General features: G+C 54.0%; 1 protein-coding gene across 4 annotated transcripts in view; it reads left to right on the forward strand.

Annotated features, from left to right (window-relative positions):
* The first annotated feature begins 707 nt into the window (after nucleotides 1-707).
* The window catches only part of FXYD6 (FXYD domain containing ion transport regulator 6), a 31036-nt gene continuing 11703 nt past the window's right edge, over nucleotides 708-20040 (forward strand). For 2 of the 4 annotated variants that reach the window (XM_072729673.1, XM_072729674.1), the window contains exon 1: nucleotides 8889-8988. In XM_072729673.1, coding sequence (XP_072585774.1) covers nucleotides 8970-8988 — 19 coding nt within the window. In that variant the 5' untranslated portion in view covers nucleotides 8889-8969. Of the gene's footprint in view, nucleotides 872-8888; nucleotides 8989-20040 lie in introns of those variants that run through there. The other 2 variants (XM_072729671.1, XM_072729672.1) reach the window with 2 other exon arrangements.

Consider the following 20040-nt stretch of genomic DNA (forward strand, 5'->3'; position numbering starts at 1 on the left):
CCAGCTCCTGCCGGCTTGTTGATCACTTGCTCTGAGCTCCCGGGCTCAGCTTCCCAGGAGGGGAGCCTTCCCACCGCCACCATCACCTGCGGGCAAAGGGGCTCCAGAGCTTCCTTGAGCCCCTGGCTCACGGTTACATCCCAGGGAGACGTGCGGGAGCCAGGATTTGCATCTTGAAAGTCAGCTGTCGCCTTAAATTTGGATCCTGAGGGGCGGGATGGTGACCGGCAGGGCCGGGATGAGGGGCCCCCGGAAGGGAGGGCGGTGGTCCTGGGCGGCACACCTGTCCCTCGGTGGCGCCCCGCCCGCGCCCCCCGCCCAGCTCGAGCTGGAAATGACAACTCCAGCGGGAGCGGCGCTCAGGCGCCCACGACACAGCCATTCATGCTGCGGGTACACATTCCCCTTAATTGCCAAGGCTCCCAATTAACGTGGGTTGCGGTGTCTGGTGCTGGGCTGTCTCCCCGTCCCCCCCAGTCTACTATTTCCGAGAGAGACACCGGCTCTGCCGCGGCGTGCGTCGCGCTGCCTCCCCGCCCTCCGCCGAGGAAACCCCCGGGCGGGCGGCAGGTGCTGGGCGCCCCCCCCGCCCCCTCCCGCCCCGCCGCAGCCTCCTGTTGCGCGCCGCGGCCCGCCCCTCGGGGGCGCCCTCCGCCACCCCGACCCGCGGCCGCAGGGGCCGCCGCGCGCCCCGATCCCCGCCCCCCCGCCCGGCCGGGCCCCGCCCCCTCCCGCCCCAGCCCTGCGCAGGAGCGAGGCGGGAAGCACGCGAGAGCCTCGCCCACCGCCCCGCCCCGCCCCCGCCGCGCCGCGCCCGGCTGCCCGCACCGCGCGTCCTCCGGGATCGTCTCCGACGCCCCGCGCTGTGCAGGTGAGGGTGAGCGGCGGGCGGCGGGCGGCGGGCGGCGCGGGAGGCAAAGTTGGGCTCCGCGTCCTCGTCCTCTCCTCCTCGGAGGGCGGGGGGCCCCGGGCGGGGGCCGATGGCGGCCGGGAGTTGCGGGTCGGTGGGTGTGAGCGGCCCTCGCGGGGCGCGGGGATGCGCGGGGATGCGCGGGGATGCGCGGGGCCGCGGCGGGGGGCGTCGGCAGCGGAGCGCGGCCTCTGCGGGGAGGCCCGGGGCGGGGGGGGGCGGCGAGCTGGGGCCCCGCGGAGCCCTGGCCGCTGCCTGCAGCGGGGCTACGGCGTCCTGGAGAAGGCGACGGGGCAGCTCCCTCCGGGGTCCGGCGGGAGCTTCCCCTTTGTTACTGGGAGGCTGTGGACACTTGAGTGCAGCCCGGGCGTGTGAAGACGGGCAGGTGGCTGGACGCGAGCGAGTGTAGACGCACCAGCAATGCAAAATGGGACGGCTGGCTCGGTGCTGGGGGCATGGGCGGGGGGCAAGGGGCGGGGGGGGGGGGGGCGGGCAGGTAAAGAAGGCCTGGGGCTCCAGAGTATGGCACTCCTGAGAACGTCTGCCTGGGTTTCCTCCCTCCTTGTTTATCCAGCCCTGTTTTCTTCCAGGGGCCTCCCTAATCTCCCCCCACCCCCTCTCTCACGCCCAGCCCTCTTCCCCAGCAGGGCTGGCCCTGGCAGGGCCTCCCCCATTGTGTCTTGCTGGGCTTCCGTGGACAGTTGGAAGAGCAGCCCTGGCTCTGGCGCTCGCCTCTGGCTCTTACAAGTGGTGGCTGGTAGAGAAAGCACCCGAGAGTGGGAGCAGCTGCGCTGGAGAAATGGGCCCGGGCAGGCCCCTGCTGCCAACCCCCAGACATGGGGGCCTGGCTGCTGAGCCTTCTGCCCATGAACGTGGCCTCCGTCTCCACTTCCTTTGTTTCCTTGGTGTGGTCCCCTCTGGCTGGGCCCGGATTTCCAGGTTTGGAGATGGATCAGTGGGCAGCCCATGTCCCTGTGAAGGGACCCCCACCCTGGGGGCCCAGTGCCCGCATCTTGTGGAGGTATGGATGTGTGTATCTGTTTCCGCAACTTAGCCTTTTGCACGTGACCTCCCTGGTAGTTGCCATGGAAACTCCTCTTCAATTCTCAGCCTCCCTTCCTTTTCCTGCCCATTCCTCACCTCCATATCTCTGCCCCTCCCCCCAACACGGTTGCCTGGATACTAGTGATCCCTGGCTTCTCTGGCTGGGCTACCCTGATAGCTGGCTCCTGGGACAGAGGTGGCCACTCACCCACTCCAGTCTTCCCCACGACACATCACAAACGTGCCCCAGCACCCCAAACACATATACGTGCATACCACATTACACACACTCTCACACACACCATGCATTCTGTTGCTCCACACACTCCATAAAACACACTACACATACATGTATATCAGACCAGATACACTGCATGCATACCAAATTCACCGTACATAGACCACAACGGAACATAGCACCCTCAATGCCACGTATACTGCCCCACTGTCCCTGTGCGGATGCTCTCACACGCATCAACACACACACACACACACACACACAGAACTTCTAGATAGGTCTCAGGCTGGAAGAGAGAGGGTAGTTCTTTGCCCCATCTAGCTCTGTGCCGGGGAGTGTGTGTAGGGATGGCTCAGGAAGGCCAGAAGGAAAACATCTCCCCAGGAACCCTGTTGGAAGAAGGTAGAAAGAAATGCACTTTCAGATTCCCTCCAAGAGGAGCCCCTCTCCTGGGTATTAGACTCAAGAGGCTGAGCACCAACCAGAAATTCAGTCCCTCCACTGCTGCTTTCTCCCTGCCCTGCCCCTGAGAAAGCCTGAGGCTCCTGGTCCCCGGCTGGTGTCTCATCTCGGCCCCTAAGCTTTCCTGGCTAACAGGACCCAGTGGCTCCGGGACCAGCAGAAGGCTCAGAGCCTCCACAAAGGAGGGAGGACAGGTCGTGGCTGAGCAAGAGAACAAAGGGGCTGGGGGAGGGCAGGGAGAGCACGCAAAGTAGAGGCAGGGCCAGGAGGAGAAGCCGGAAAGAGCAGCAAGGAGAGGAGCTAGGCAGTAAGATGGTACAAGCCATGCGATCTGTTCCTGTTGGGGGTCCAGACCACCCCTCTCTCCTTAAGCACATTTTCCTGCTTCTTGTGGCTGCTCCAGCCATGTCTGTGCATCTAGGAGAGGAAGCTGGTTTGCAGAGGGGTCCTGCATTGCCAGGGCTTTTCCGAGCTTCATGGCTTTTATGGTGTTCAGGTGGCAGACAGCAGAGGAAAGAGTCGCCCTCCTGGCCTCCGTGTGCTCTTTGGACTGAGGAGTCATTTCACTCAGTCATGCAGTGAGTTGTCTTAAGTACCCGCTATGTGTTCATCGCTGGGGATCCTAGAGCGAGGGAGAAGAGAATCCTAGATTTCTCAGAGCCAGAGGGCCCTTGAGGGAACATCCAATCAGGACATCGTGTAGATGAGGCAACAGGCTCAGAAGTCACGCACCCAGCGTTGGCCCAGGCCTTCTGACTTCTCGGCTGAGATTTGTGACGCACACTCCCATCCCACATCTCTTGTCTTCTTTTCTCTTGCCAGCAACCCTCTGGGGACTGAGATGTCCCTTCCAAATGGGTGGGTGTCCACAGTGGGTACCCTAGTGAGCAAAGAACCTGCGCCATTATATTTACTCGGAGGGTGTGGCAAGGAGAGGGGGTAGAAGGAGGAGTTGAGCCAGCCCACCTGATCCACCATAAATCAGAGCACACGCTCCCTTGCCCCTGAGCCCTGTTGGACTTAGCTGGCTGCCATCTGGAGGGCAGGCTGTGCCAGGCAGCCCCTAGGACTCACTGTCTAACAAATCACCCACCTGCCTCTGCCTGAGCGCCCTGGAGGAAGCAAAGCAGTCCTGACAGGCACAGTCCCTCGAGGCAGAGAGCCTGTAGCGGCCAGGCTATGAGCCCCGAGGCACAGACCCAGGTTCTGGTCCTGGCTCTTCCCCAAGGGCAAGCACATTCATTCCACGGATATCCTTTTGGATGCAAACTGGGCTTTTTGAGGGAAGTCAGAAATGGTTTAGATTGATTTCAAGCAGGTGAGAGCCTACACAATTTTAGACCTCTGTTTCCACATCTGTCAATAGGGGGTTTGGAGTCCATGATTTCTAAGGCATTTCTTCCTCTAATTTTTTGTAGATTATACAATCTTGAAAGAGCCCTTTTCTCTCCAGGTGCCAAATTGTACTCATTATTTCATAATACAGGGTTGCAGCTGAGCTGAGCAGGGAAGGCGCTGGTTTCTGGTTCCTTCGGAGAAAGCCTCTCCTTTTAGCCGGTTGCACAGGAAGGGCTCCAGAAGCTGAGCCCGGGTTTTCTCCTCTTGGGCTGAGGAGCTGGCCCCTCCTAGACCTTGGTCCACCTCTTCTGTTCGGTCAGGATGGAAACAGGCTGGGAAGAGTGTTGACAGAGGTGGCCCCTGGAGAGGATGAGATCCAGGGCCACCAGTTGTGGGTGTGTGAAGTTTCCAAGGGAGAGCCCTCGGCCAGCTGGTCACTGTGGCCTGAGGAGCCGAGCGGGGCCCTCTGTCCCTGATGAGAAGCAGAATATCTCTGGCCCGTACGAAAGCCTGGAACCAACTTGGCAGCCTCTTCTCCGCCCTGGAATAGGAGGGAGGAGGAAAGACCATGACTGGGGGAAGTATGAAGTCAGCCCGGAGCCCACACAAGAGCACATTAGGGGTGGGTGGGGTGGGGTGATGGGAGCATGAAGTCCAGGAAGAGGGCCCAGGGCCCTGGGGACCAGGCTCGGCCATGGGAATGTGGCCGTTCCCATTCAGAATATCTGACTTGGGCCAGAGGGGTCAGGAATGAGGGAGTTGGAATGACAGTGACTCCCACACAGCTGGAGGGCAAAGCCAGGCCTCAGAAGGCCTCAGATCAGAGGCCAAGGTCTTAAATCCAGCAGAGCTGTGAAATGGTGGTCCCGCATTCACTGAGCCCTCCTGCTCAGCTCTATTGGTTGCTTTGCCCTGGCCCTGCCTCCCACCAGGACGGCCCTGCAGCCTTCCTCAGCAGGAAGGGCCTGGCACTCACACACACGTGGGCTCACACGTGCACGCACTTTCCCTTTCTGACACATACCTAACCTTACAGCCCTCCCCCGTGGGCACCTGCTCGCAGGTCCCCACGCACCCTCTCACCTCGCCCAGCTGCAGTCTGGCACCCAGACCATTGTGACGGGCCTCTTCCCTTGCTCTGTCAGCCCTGATTCACTTTACTGGTGATCCCGAGGATGGGGTCCTGCTACATCACACCTCCGGTGACTCTCCCTTGTCCATTACTAAGGACAGGGGCCGGGCTCTGGTGCTCAGGCTCTCATAACCAGGCTGTGGCTGCGCTCTCAGCACTGTCCCCAGATGGCCAACCCTGTCTGCCTGTGCTCAGGCCCTGCCTGGAAAGAGCCCTCACCCCGGCCCAGCTGAGCGGGGACTTGTGGCCTTGGGAGACACACAGGCTTGGGTGCTTATCTGGGTTCTGGAGCTTCCTAGTTTTCTTAACTTTCTAAGCCTTGGTTTCTTTATCTGTCAAATGAGCACAAGGACACTGGGGATGAGCTCTGTAAGGTGCTGTGCTGGGTGCCTGGCGCAGGGCCAACAGTAGATACTGGCGGCTGTGATGATAACGATGGTAGTGATGGTATTATTATGAGAAGGGAGTAACTACTGTTCTGTCAGCCTTTGAGGCTCCTCTCGAGTGCTCATTCTTTCAAGTAGTTTTCCCTAGTTCCCAGTACACAGAAATACTCTCCTCTTCCCTGGTCTGCTGAGTACATGGCCTACCGTGTGTGCATTTTAGCTATGTCTGTACGTGCCTTCTCCCCTCCACCTTCCTGACCTCTTCAAACTTTATTTATTTTTTTAAAAGATTTTGTTTATTTATTCATGAGAGACACACAGAGAGAGGCAGAAACATAGGCAGACACCCTGTGGGGAACCTGATGCAGGATTCGATCCCAGGACCCCGGGATAACGACTGGAGCCAAAGGCAGACGCTCAACCACTGAGTCACTCAGGTGCCCTTTCCTGACCTCTCCAAAGGCAAGCCCTGTCCCCTACCCAGTGCCTGGCATGGCACTGGACACATGGAGAAAGTTCAGTGAGTATGTGGGAACTGAACATATGGGAAAAAGTCCTCACCCACTAGGAGGTATTGAAAACCCACTGGTCCCTCAGAGCTGTCTCCCTGCCCATTGCCCATACCCAGGTACACACCACACAGTCTTAAGGTGAACCTTCCTTTATGCCCATGCATCCTCTCAGTGTGCTCAGTTTCTTTGGTAGAATCCAGAAAACAAGGATTTGACCCCCATCTGAGCTCTGGAGGCTTCTAAAGGTCTGGGTCTAAAGTCGGTGGAGGGAAGCTGTTTCCTCCTAGTGTTTTGGTGGGTGGGACTTGACAAATCCCCAGAGAGCAGAAATGAGGCAGTGGAAGAGAGGGGCTCGAGAGAGGTTTTTAATTCCTTGCATTTAATAAAATGCATAAAATTCTACACAGATGCTCAGGTTGTTCTGAGCTGGATTGAATTATAACTACAAGGGATAATGATACCGACCATCCATTCACTGAGTCAGTGACATTTATTGAGCAGCTACGGTGCTAAGTGCTAGAGCTTCAGAGATGCCTAGCATGTGCCTCTGTCCCCAAGGGGTTCATCGTCTGATGGGGAGACACGCTAGTGATGGCAGTACAGAATGTGGGAAGAGGTGGGGGCCTTGGCTCAGTGGGAACAGGGGAAGGAGGGCATGTGGCAGGAGGGAAGGGACAGTGTGTTTCTTGAAATGGAGGCAAACAAGGTTGGGTAAAACCTCCAGCAGTGCGTTATGTGCCCACCTTCACCCTCTGGAGATAGGAGCAGTTTCCAGGTATGCAGGCCCACGGATTGGGGTCTCTCCCCATGCCACTGCCACTCTGAAGCCAGACAATGTGAATATATGCAGAGTACTCTGGAGGCTCAAACACTCAGGCCAGGGCTGTGCTCTCCAGGAGCTGGGCTGGGGGAGTGGAGAAGCACAAGGGGACTGGCCAAGCAGCCTGGTACTGTGGTCTGACTATGGGCAGGGTGACGTGGGCCTGGCCCCAGGCCTCTGGCCCTGGCAGCCGCTCTGAGTTTCTGTTTCAGCCTCTGCGACGGCTTGTCTGGCCTCTCTTGAATGGGCCTTTGTCGGGAGGCATGTGGAGGAGGTGATCCCACTGCTGGCCTGACTCACTCACGTCTGCGCAGCCTGCTGGGGCTCTGGCTTGGGACTTCTGTGCAGTGCTGCCCACTCTCCAGATTCCCGGGAACTGGATGAAGTTCCCCTGAGGGAAGGGCCCAGGCCCCTGTGCTTGCACTCAGCAGGCAGGAGTCCTGCTGTCTGACTCACTCTGAGCAACCTCATTGGCCTGTGCTAGGCTGGCCACACAGTATCTGCTCTATGCACCTGCCTCTGAGGGCTGTCTGGAGCAGCCCATGGGGTAAGGGCTGGCATGGTACTCTGAAGACTCATGACTGGCAGTGATGGGGTGTGGGGAGGGGGCGCAGGGAACAGCAGGGCACTGTGCTCCCACTGGTGGATCTTTCCAGAGAAATTCTTAGAAACCAGGCCTGTGTTTGTGATTTGTGAACTCTATGTATCCCTTTCTAAGGAATATTAGGCCTTATTTCCTCTTCTGGTTAGTTCTTTTCTTCCTTTGACCATGTTCTCTGCCCCAGAAGGAACTCCATGTTAGAGATAAGGTGCCTCTGGGTTAAAATAATTTGTCTCTACATAATAAAGGAGCTTTGTCCTGGATTGGGTCTGGGCTCTAGAGAAACAGCTTCGAGGCTTGGGGACCTGTTGGTGCACCATCCTCCATGAGTGAAGGATGTCAGGGGCAGACCCAGAGATGGAGCCATGTGGGGGAGGCCCGCCAGGCCTGAGGGCCCCCGCAGTGCAATGAGAGGGACCCAATAGGAACCACCCTGGGAGGGATTAGTATAATGATGGTCTGGGCCCAGGGCCCTGCCATGCTGGTAGGCTATCCAGCTGCCTTGAGGCAGTACAGGGAATTCAGTAAAGTGTCACAGCCACTGTCAGCCCCTTGGGCCTCCTACAGCGTCACTGTCCTCTGCTCTCTCTTCCATCCCAGGCTTTGAATACTCTGTGTTCATCAGCTGCTCTTTGGAACTTTGTAAGGGGGCCAAACATTTCAAGTTGGGTTATTAAACAGAATAATTGATATTTAATGTTAATTTGAGGGGCACTTAAAATGCAAATCAAGGGAACAGGTTGCATTTTCCTCTGGAGGCCACAGATCCATCAGTGACCTCTGGTTGGACCCAAAGCACTTGTTTTAAACGCAGCTGTAAAAGCCTTTGCTGGATTTTGGCTCTGTGATTCTGAACCATAAAAGCCTGACTGCTATTACAGGAGCATCAGACACCATGAACAGGGCACAGGGCTCCACACTGCTTTGCTGGGAAGGTGAACAGATGTGGGAGTGATGGGAGGGGGTTGGAGGCTGTTTTGTTTTTCACTGAACTTAAAATTTTGTATTATTATTTTTTAAATATTTTTTTTTTATTCATGAGAGACACAGAGAGAGGCAGAGACACAGGCAGAGAGAGAAGCAGGTTCATGATGGGGACTCGATCCCAGGGCCCTGGGGTCATGACCTGAGCCGAAAGCAGACGCTCAACCCAGGTGCCCCTTGCGTTATTTTTTTTTTTTTTAACAGATTTTATTTTATTTTTTGAACAGAGTCCGGGTTAGAGTTGCTGAACAATGACAGATTTACCAAAAAATCAAGCAGATAGTACAGAGAGATCCAATATAATCCCCCCTGCACACAGTTTCCCCAAGTTTTAACATCTTATGTTAGTGTGGTACATTTGTCACAATCGAGGAATCAACACTGATACGTTATTATTAACTACAGTCCATACTTCATGCAGATTTCTTTGGTTTTTACCTAATGTCCCTCTTCTGTTCCAGGAGCGCCACGCCCTGCAGAGTTGTTCTGTCTCCTTAGGCTCCTCTTGGCTCTGACAGCTTCTCAGACCTGCCTGGTTTTTGATGACCTTGACAGTTTGGGGTAGGAGGCTCACGTCGATTGCAGGATACCCCTGTCTGATGTTTTTCTCGTGACTCGACTGAGCTTATCGATTTGGGGGAGGAAAATCACAGGGGTGAGATGCTACTTTGATCGCATCACATCACCATCAAGGGCACGTACTATCAGCGTGAATCATCGTTGTTGATGTTCCCCCACACGCACCCCCCAGCACAATTCCAGGGCCTGCTGATTAGAGCTGGGCTCTTTCAGACATCAGTCTGTCAGCTAGCCCTTGCTCGCTGTCCCACCTCAGCTCTTGCAAGTCATGGGGTAGCACAGAGGCTTTTCAGCCCTGAGAGCTTCATTAAGGAGAGCATAAAACAGCAAGTGCCATGTGCCGAAGCAGTGCTGACGACAGGCAACAGGTGCTCGCTGAGTCTGGGGAAAGATGAAGACAGCCAGTCCATAGGCTGGGGTGGTAGTTGGACCAGGACGACTTTCTCAACTTTGGCTGTGCATTGGCAGAGGCATTCTAAGTGGTGGGAACAGAATATACAGAGGCGTGGAGATCAGTGCATGCTTGACAGGAGACAGGAATCGACTATCTTAGCTGAAAGCATGGAAGAAAATACTGGAAGGGAAGAAAAGGCCTAGACCTAGAGATATTTCTGTGCCACAATAAAAAGTTTCTATTTTTAAAAAAATGGATGGGATACTAGGGCACCGTGAATGCGTTTGAGTTTGAGAGGGAAGTAATCAGAATGCCAATTAGATAACTCAGGCAGTAGTCAGTCTGTCTGGGACAGACAGACAGGAGGGGGTTGAAGGTGAGGGCAGCTGTTGCAATGTGAGGCAAGCTGCTGCAGCCACCAGGGAAGTGGCAGTGAAGGTTCTGGAGTGGAGCGAGCCATTGGAAGAAAAGGCCAGATCAGAGAGATACTGCAGGAGTCAGCATGGCTGGGACTCTACTGAAGATAGAGTGTATAGGCTGGGAGGCTGGGAGGTAGGGAGGCTGGGAGGCTGGGAGGAAACCTGTGGACGGGGTTAGACGGTAAGCTCCTGGAGGGGGACTGTGTCATTCTAGTACCCTCAGTGATAGTTCTCGGCCGTCAATAAAGTTCATTAACTTGACTCCTAGAAAGGTACTAGTGCCATTCCTTCCAAAGTTACACCTTGGAAGGGGCAACATTACCTTTCTGTGCTCCATCTACATGCAGGCAGATCTGAGCTGTCTGGAGAGCAGTCTGATTTCAAAGCTCTGGTGACAGTGTCAGTGACCATTGGGATGGGAAGTTATTACCTCTGAAAAGAAGCATTTGGTGAAATTAAAACATCTTCCCTTGGGAGAATGTTGTGGGTGGGGGTCTGATTTGGAGTGGGACTGGTCTTCAGTTCAGTTCTATACCCTGATCTGATTCTGAGCCACACCAGAGAAAAAGCAGGATTGGCAGCTGGGCAGCCCCCTCTGAAAGGCTGCCAGGGGCCGGGCTGGTAGTTCTGTGGGCTTCCCGAAGCTCCAATGGACAGGATCACCTACAACTGGCTGGGTACACTGTCCTGCTGTGGCATAAATGCTCTGGTGTTCTGCAGGGCAGAGCAGGGTGCCCAGCAGCTGTCGAGAGGGGCGGAGGCTGAGGAGGGAGACCAGGGTGCCTCGGCTGGGATGGGGGCAGAGGTGTGAGCCGCTGGTGTCCAGCGCTGGCTGACGGGCCAGGCCTCCCCTCTCCTCCCAAGGGGCTGCCCAGGCAGTATTGGGCAGAGTTGGGCAAACAAGAATGACATCGTGCATGCTGAAGTTAGACAGACCTAGCTAACTTTATTTAGGTTTTTCTCATCCTGGTTTTTCCCTTGGGTCAAGGTCGGAACACTCCCATCAAAAGAGCCCACCTTGGACTTGGGTCAAGGTCAGCATTTTCATTTCCCTGAGTGCCCCTGCATTGCCACAGCAGCCAGGGAGCATCCAGAAAGAGTGGAAGGGCACGGTTGGCATTTGGCCCCCACAGAGTTAGGAGCCGTTGCCTGCGATGCCACTGTTTGCTGTGGGTTGTGGGCAAATCACTTGACTGTGGGCCTTGCCGCTTCGGATCTGTAAAATGGCAGGTACCCAACATCACATGTGGTGGTGATATTCCTGTGAGCGAGTGCTTGTGAAGTTGTCTGGCAAGTAGGCTGTCTTACAAATGGTCAGCGTTATCGACACCACCATTTCCACCTCCTGCCCCTACAGCCGCCAGGGCAGGGATCAGGAGCAGGGAGGGGGGAACACACAAAATACAGTTGCTCCCCTTTCCTCTTACAGCAGCCACAGTTACACTTGGGAGTCCAGGGAGGAAGAGTCTCTGTCCTGGTATATCTTGTTCTGGTGTCCCCTAAACCCAAGAGGTGGGATGGTTAGGGCTGCCTTAGGCATGGTACCCCGGTTCTGCAGACATCTGCATGATCCTGCCTGTGAGTCTCAGGGCCCAGCCCTCCCTGGAGGACACACTGAAGGGGCTTCTCGTGGAGACAGTGGCTTCTCCCAGAAGGACTTTGGGTTCAAAAAAAGACTGGGCATCGGGGCAGGTTGCTGGGTATCTCCAGGGCTGGGCCTCAGGCTCCCGTACCCTGTCCAGCGGAGAGCACGTGCCTTCAGTTGGGCAGCAGCCCTGTTGCCGGGGGGCGGTGGGGGGCTCCAGATGCTTTCCCCTGGAGCAGCAGCTGTCTGTTGACATTCCCCCTCCACCCTGCCCCCCCCAACCCTCCCCTCCACCACAGTGCATTTTCCTTTCTCTGCTCTTTGGAGCATCTGCAGGACTAGGGCCTGCAGGGGGAGGGTGGAGGCCCCCTAGGGCCTTAACAGGGAGGACAGCAGCTCGGAGGCTTGTTCACGGTTTCTCCAGAGCAGACCCTCTGGTCTCTCAGTCGTCCCCACCTCTCTGCTTTGCCACCTGTGTTGCCTCTTCTCCCTCCCTCTCATTTCTATCTCTGCAGGGATTCTGGCCCAGACAGACCTCGGCTCATCATGTGGCCTCTTTGTCCCCCCTGTGTCAGCCTCTCCTATATACTTCCCTTTGGGCACACTTTCTCTTCCTCTAGGATTTCCTTCCTCTTCGGTACCTCAGGCCTTCTGTGTATCTTGCTGCCGTGTCTCTGGATGTGGGCTGCCCCATTGTGGACAGCATGTCACCAGCTCCGGCTGCCCTGGTGACACCTGCTCTCCCCATGCCACTTGGCTGCGACACTGGGTGACAGTGGAGGTTTCTCTTGGGGCAGGACAAGGCAGTGGCTTGGGCGGGGGGGGGGGGGGGGGGCGGGGAATTTTGAGCCCGTCCAGCCCTGCTCTGACTGTGTCTGCTGCAGGCCGAGGCCCCTCCCCACCAGTCAGGAGGACACTAGAGCCTTCCAGAGCTTGGAGGAAGAAAGCAGGGGAGGGAGAAGAAGGGACCAGGGCTCTTCCCCCGGGTTCCAGCTCCTTCTCTTTTTCTCTTCTCCATTTTCCGTGAGAAAGTAGAAGAGCATGGAGGGGGAGCTGAGGGAAGAGTCGGGGAGTGATCATAGTCATAATGCTGGTGCTTAAAGAATAGTCCTGTTTGCCCGGCACAGAGCTCAGCTCCAACATGACAGCTCTTTTTGTGGCAAAGAGCAGAAACCCAGCTCCATCCTGGTTGGACAAGGCAGGTATCATAGTCAGAGCTGGACTGCAGGATGGGCAGTGCTGGTGTGGGAGCTGTGGGCCAGAGCACACCCAGCCCCAGCCTGTTCCCTGTCCGTTCTCTGCACACCTCTCTCCCCACCAGCTCTTCTCCTGTGGGCTGCTGGCTGACACCCCCACAGCCTCCCTGACCCCCACACCTCACAGCTTGGCAGCCTTGACCCTTCCTCCCTTGGTTCTCATGATATGACAGCCCCTGGGGGAACAATGAGGTCTTGGACACATTCCTTTTAGCCAGGAGATCTATAGGGTTGGAGTGAGGGAGGAGCCCTCCCCCCTCCAAAAGGAGATGCCCTTCTCAGAAGGGAAGGCTGTGGGCAGGCCAGCAATAATTGCCCATGCACAAAAGTGATTTCTTCTCATCCTCACAGCTCCTGAGATGCATGTTGTTATTCTTGTTTTACGTTTCAGATGCAAAGGCTCCAAGAGGTAGAGTCACTTGCGCAAGGCCACAAAACCACTGAGTGGCAGGGTAGTAGAGTGGTTCAGAGCAAGGACTCTGGAGCCTGATTGTTTGGGTTTAAATCCAGGCTCTGCTACTTCCCAGCTCCAGGACTTTGGGCAAAGTACTTCACTTTCCTGGCCTCAGTTTCTCCATCTGTCTAATGGGGATGATTGTCATCATAGCCACTTTCTAGAACCGCTGTAAGGGTTAAATGAGTTAGTATATTTAAACCACCAAGAACAGTTCTTGGCATGACACAAATGCACCCTAATCAGCTGTGCAATTCTGTAATCTGTTAAAAAAAAATCACCCTCCTGAGTAAACAGCTCTCTATCCAACAAGGGACTATAAATTCTCTCTCAAGGGTGAGCTGGCAGGCACTGTATATTCACTGTATGAATATGTATGAAGCTAGAAATGCTGGGGAGCTTGGTTGGTGATGTTCACTCAGAGGCAGGAGCGCCCTCTCTTGTGGCCCTCTGTGCAGAGCTCGGCCCATTAGACTGGGGTAGGAGCAAGGAACAGGGTAGGAGCTGCCTGGGGAGCAGGCCCCCTGTCCTCGGGCAGCCCCCGTATGGGTGGCCCACCCAGAGGATGTGAGTCCTCCCCTGCGATGAGTCCCAGGCTCCCAGCGGGAAGCCTACCCGTCCTCCACCAGCAGGGAGGCCCACAAAACTGGGTTAAAGTCTAGAATCCAGCTGTCACCTGCCAGGGGACTGCACTTTCTCCACCTTGATTTCTTTGCCTTTAAAATGGGTTCGATGGTGGTGCATCGAACCTACTTCATAGGCTATTTATTGTGATTATTACCAGCTCTTGTACCAGTCCAGGCGCCCAGACTGGGCTTCAGATATGGGCTTCCTGTCTCAGACTCTTTAGTTTTCACGTTTCCTTCCATGGAGTTTATAGGACTCCTCTGTTCCATGCAGACCTGTGTCCCCCGCCCCAAACCCCCAATTGCCAGCACCTTGCTCATTCCTACCACCAAGTTCACTGCTTCCCACCACCTAGGAGACTCCCCTGTCTTTCCTCCACCTTCCCCTTCGCACTCTTGTCAAGGCTGTGCTCCAGGAAGTGCACAGCATGAGTGGGGACTGGGCTTTGTGGGAGCTGCAAGGAGCCCCAGCGCTGAACATCTCTCCTCAGGAGCTTCGTGGGTGCCCCTCAGCTCCGGGGCACCCAGCTCATGTGCATGGACCTGGGGCAGAGGCATACTGGCCTGGGGGTGGGAGGTGGGCAGCGCTGCCCAGAGGCATTCAGTCAGTGAGGCTGCAGCTACATCTCAAAGCCCAGATGAGGAAGGGGAATTCTGGGCAGCTTCCCGGGGCCAAAGATGATCAGGAGTCTGGCCTGTATTTTACAGAAACAGATGACAAAGCTTGTGGCCCTGGGCCACTGTGGTTGGGGAGCTCCAGGGTCAGAGTTCAGGGCATCCATTTGGGGGTTTGAGACCACAGTGTGGTCCTGGCCTTCCAGGTCACTGGTCAAACACCACATCCTGAAAAGGGGCAAACACCACATCCTGAAAGCAGCTGAGGTACAGAGGAGCCGGAGGAGTGCTGGGCTCAGCAGGGAGTGTGGCAAAGTGCTTTCTGAGCTCTTCCAGACACAGCTGTCAAGTAGATGGTTACCGTCCTTTTGTTCTTCGCTTTCTCTTTATTCTCGAATGTGAAGCCAGAAGAGAGCATTAGGCTACAGCACCCAAGATGGGAAGCAGAAAGGTGATGAGCAGTTCAGACAGGAAAGGGCCTCTGGTGAGAGTGAGTGCCGAGGATGCCTGGTTGCCCTGGCGTGGATGGGGAAGAGGGGGACATTGGCTGTGGAAACGGGGTACCAGAGAAGATCAAGAATATTCTAACCTTTCCAGCTGAAGCATTATCACACCTAAATTGTCATAATGGTACAGCACATTCCAAAGCCAAACCCCGGGTTTGGACAATATCTTCTGCCTTGTGCAGGCCACTCTCCCAGCCCCACTCATCAGCATGTGTACCCGAGAAGTACTGGTCCCACCTGTGAGGTGCACGCATGGCCCTTTCACAGAGTCCCAGGCTAAGGAGGCCTGAGAAGCCTGCCGGGGCCATTCCCCCTCTCCAAAAGGCTCTTGACACAAATAGATCAGATAGTCTCATCTGTTTTCCTGCCGGACAATAAGACTTGCCAATCAACATCTTAGGCACATGAAGAACCCACCTCTCTGTCAGTAAATCAGACCAATTTGTTGGTGATGTTTCTTAGTCCTTAGCTGGCCTTGGACTATTCAGATCTAGGCCATCTGCACCAAGCTCAGGCACACGGCATGGCCAGGATCATTGGAAAGGACTTTCTGTTTTTTTCGTTTTTTTTTTCTTCTAATTTTTTTTCCCTCCTGTTTTTTTTCCCTCCTGTTGAGAGACTAAGAGTTGGGCTCCAAGCCTTCTGTAGGTCCTCTCTGGATCAATGCCATTGCTCACCGTCCAGAAGCCACCACTGTCCCCCTGAATGTCTCTGGTCAAATGTGGTCTTCCATTGGAGAGCTGAGGAGCCTGTCAGGGGCTTCCCTCCTACCCTCTTCTCTTGGCCCTGGTGGCCCCCATCCCTGCTGGTGCCCTCTTTTCTTCTCTGCCACCCTCATGGCCTCCTGTCCCTCAACCCTGGCCTGCCCAGGTCCCAGTCCCAGCACACCAGAGCCCAAGACAGGAGCCGCCAACAGCTGTGTGGCCTGCCTGGCTGCGTGAGTCGGCTGTATCACTGCTCTGTTGGGGCCTCAGTCTCCTCAAATAAAAACTAAGAACTTTCATCTCCATCGTTCTAACCCTGGCGTGCTGCGATGCTGGCTCCATCTGGTAAACCTCACATCTTGGGTTTTATCCTATTTATACACAGTGCAGCCTTCTTTTACCAGGTTTCTTTGTTGCAAATTTGGATACATCACAGGCTAAATTACATGCAGTAACAGTCCAGGATAGCCAGTTAGCCTAAACAATGGGGCCCAGGCATTCTGTGACCCTGTGACCCCATCAGAGGGTCCCTTCCAGCATGTCCTGTCTGGGTGGGGGGAGAAGCTCATCTTTATTCGGGGGGGATCCTGCCGGGATCCTGCCAGGACCGTGCCTTGGTGGTCCCTCTTGGCATGTTTTCCATGGGCTGAGTCTGAAAGAAGGCAAACAGGTGAGATACTTGGGATGGACGGGGTGAAGGCTTTAGGGGTGGAGGGACAGAGGGATGAGCGTGAGCTAATCAAGTCTCACTGTAATTTGGAGCCTGTGCACTTTAGAGGGAGGTTGTTTTGGAGTTATTTTCACAATAGAACCGGGTATACTGCTCTACCTCACTGCTGCATGGAATCAAAACTAATAGAGCATGTTGCTATATCATCAACTAGTGGCTGCTTTTTCTGAGCAGCTTTTACCCAGCAATTATGTGAAATTATGTGACTCAGAATGGAAAGATAATCGCCAGAGAAACTCTTCTGATTGCTTTCTCCGGCACATGCAGAGAGCGACTCTGCAAAAGGCAGGAAGGCCAGGGAACAACACTGACACGGAAGGGCTGCTGCCACCTGAAATGCCAGCCGTTGACCAGTGTGGACAGAACAGAACAGGAGGGGGAAGGGAAACGAGTGGAAATCTGAATTCTTTTTCATGAGATGCTACAGAGGAAGCAGAATGTGGCTGGTCCCATTTTCCAGCTGGGAAGGGGAGTCTAAAGGGTCTAGAAATTCAGAGCTGGGGAGCGGCAGAAAGAGGAGGCATCGAAGTCTCCTGGTGATGATGTTTCCCAAACCCCAGGCCCTGAGAGCCACAATCGTAGGCACCGCGCCCCGCCCCAAACACACACAGAGGCCCGGGGCCTCCCATGCACGTGGAGGCTAGTGTGGCCACCTGAGCCCCTTCTCCCAGAGATCCTCCCTCTTCTCTTCCATCTACTCCTTAGACTCTGTAGCCTGGAAGGGAGACTTGTCACTTCTACGCTCAGCACCCACCCTTAGCCAGCCCCAGGCAGCTCTGCTTCCTTTCTGGGAGAGAGAAATGTGTGGTAACTGGGAGGACTGGGGAGGGCGTGGGCCATGAGGGGCGGTTGTGTGGGAGGGCAGGGAGGCCCAGACTGAGTTTCTTGGTACAGCAGTGAGAGAAGGACATTGTGTGTCTTTTCAGAGGCTCCGTATGTGTTTGGCCACTTGACTCAGGGGCAATGCCAGTGGTACCAATGAGACTTTCAAAAATGGGTGTAGGGGCCAAGAGGCAGCCTGAGGAGGCCTGTGCTGAGGTGTGGCCGGTGTAGGCCAGGCTTGGGCAGCAGCCTGGAGGAGCAGGGAGTTGGTCACTTTCCAGATCTTTAACAGTATTTCTTTGAGCTCACTGTAACTTGATCAGAAATGCTTTCCTCAGAACACAAAGACAGGTCTTTACTCTTCAGCTTGGCATTCGAGATCCTCCACCATCTGACTTATCAGAATTCTCACCATCTACCGCCCATGCTCTACTCAACAGGGTTGTTCACTGTTTGGAAGGTTGCTTACTCTAGAAATGGCAAATACTTGGCAGGTTGCTGGCCCAGCCCTCTCCAGTGCCAGGCAGGCATGACTAAGGGATGAGGCCCTCTCTCTCGATGGACCTCATCCAGAGGCCTTCTGAAGTAGCTGCTTTGGGTAGCCACCACTGAAAGAAGTGCCTTGAGGGTCAACTGGAACTGGACTTGAACTGAGTACTGTTTGTTATCCCTGCCTCCCATTTTCCCTTCTCAGTGCATTGGTTCATGCTATGTCCTCTGCCAAAATGCCCTTAGTTTCTCTCTTCCTGCCCCGTCCATCAAAATCCAATCCTCCTTTCAAGGTCCTGCTGAAATGTCAGCTCCTCCGTGAGAATGCCCCTGGTTCCCTTGTGAATTGCCTGTTGTCCCCTTCCCTGTCCCGATGGACTCTCCCTTGTAGTCTCTACCTCTGCCTCTCATAAAGCTCTCATCACTCTTGCTGAGGTGCCAGAGCCTAGGCTGCCAAACCCTGCCAATCCTTGGAAGCAGGGGCTATGTCTTGTTTGTCTATTTATCTCTTGCAGAGCCCAGAAGAGTATGGCCCTTTCTAGGATTCAGTGTGTGTTTGTAGGATGGACTTGAATCTGAGCAGCTATGGAGGGGATTTGGGGAGTTGATGGAAAGGCATGGCAGGGACTAGTGTGCTGGAATCCTTGACATGTGTCTTTCCTGCTCCCAGGAGGGGCCAAAAACCCTTCTCCTGGCTAGCAGCCAGTACCAGCTGCTGTCCCAACCAAGAGGGAGGGCATTACACTGAGGCTAGAATATGAGATGGCAGGTCAGAATTATTGAGATCACCTTCCAGTCTGTCCACAGAAAGGTGAAATGAAAACGTTGCAGATAAACAAAATAACTGAATTTGTAACCAATAGAGCTTCATTAAAGAAAATTCTAAAAAGATGTTCTTGAGGATCAAAGAAAATGTCTAGATGGATGGCTAGGATTCAAAAAGAATCATGAAGACATGGGCTAGTAAATACATTGTATTAGTTATCTCCTGCGGCATAACAAATGAGCCCCAAACAATAACATTAGTTATCTTGTAAGGTTTCCAAGGCCAGGAATGAGGCAGCAGCTTGGCCGTGTGGTTCTGCTCTGAGTCATTAATGAGGCTGCAGTCAGGCTGTCAGCCAGGGGGGCAATCATGTGGAAGCTTGGAGAATCTGCCTCCAAGCTCACTTACGTGGTTTGTGGCAGGTGTACTTCCCTGAACTGAGGCCCTCTGTTTTCTGCCACGTGGGCCTCTCCACAGGGATGCCTGAATATCCTTAAGACATGGCAGGTGATTTTTCCCTAAGAGCAAGCAATCCGAGAGAGAGAGAGAGAGAGAGAGAGAGAGAGAGAAAGCCATGGTGCCTTTTGTAATCTACTATTGGGAATGACACGTTAATTCCACTGTGTTTTATTGGCCACAGAGTGCAGTGTAGAAGGGAACTCTACAAGGCTGTCAATTCCAGGGGGTACTAGTGACCAACACACGCGTAAATCAAAACAAACGTGTTTCCATGAAACATAAATACTAATATCTATGTCATAGAATTAAAAAAAGAACTGAAAGCTTTACAATAATAGCATATATGTTAGGGGGGAGGTGGTTTGTATTTTTGTATTTTTCAGGAACGGTATTATACCTAGTAAGTATAATACCTTTTAACATTAGACTTTTACAGTCTTTGTTAACTCAAATACTGTCTTAGTCTCCTTGGGCAGCTATAATACAGGATCATAGACTAGGTGACTGATTCAATAATAGAGGTTTATTTCTCACAGTTCTAGAGGCTGTAAATTCAAGGTCAAGGTGTGCTGACAAATTTAGTGTCTGATGAGAGCCTTCCTCCTGAGTCACAGATGGCCATCTTCTCACTGAGGCCTCACTTAGTGGGAGAGGCGAGAGAGTTCTCTTTTATAAGGGCACCCATACTGTTCGTGAGGGCTCTCCCTCAGGACCTAATCACCTCCCAAAGGCCCATCTCTAAATATGTCACATTGAGAATTAGGTTCCAGTACATGAATTTGGGGTACACAAACAGCCCATAGCAAACACACGTGGTAAAGTTCCAAAGCTCACTATTAAGACTAGCAATAGCATGTATAATTGCTCAACCAGTAGAGGGAGACAGTGAATAAGAAGAAAAAAAATTAGTCAAAAATAAGAAAAAAAAAGCCAAAAGAGAAACAAGTTGGACCAGTCAATAGTCATAATAAAGTTAAACAGGATAAAATTGGCAGTTAACAGAAATTATCAGGTGGATTTATTTTTTATTTTTTGGAATTTTTTTTTTAATGTAGGTTTTGCCATTTGTAAGTTGGTAAAATGCACATATAATACATAAGGACACAGGAAGGTAGAAAGTGAAATAGAATATAAGACAGAGGATCACTATATAATCCTAAAGGATCCAACTCACAGGCCAATATAAGAATTTTAAACTTTCTTTTAGAA

This window comes from Vulpes vulpes, chromosome 12 (genome assembly GCF_048418805.1).
Source record: "Vulpes vulpes isolate BD-2025 chromosome 12, VulVul3, whole genome shotgun sequence".
Classification (NCBI taxonomy): domain Eukaryota; kingdom Metazoa; phylum Chordata; class Mammalia; order Carnivora; family Canidae; genus Vulpes; species Vulpes vulpes.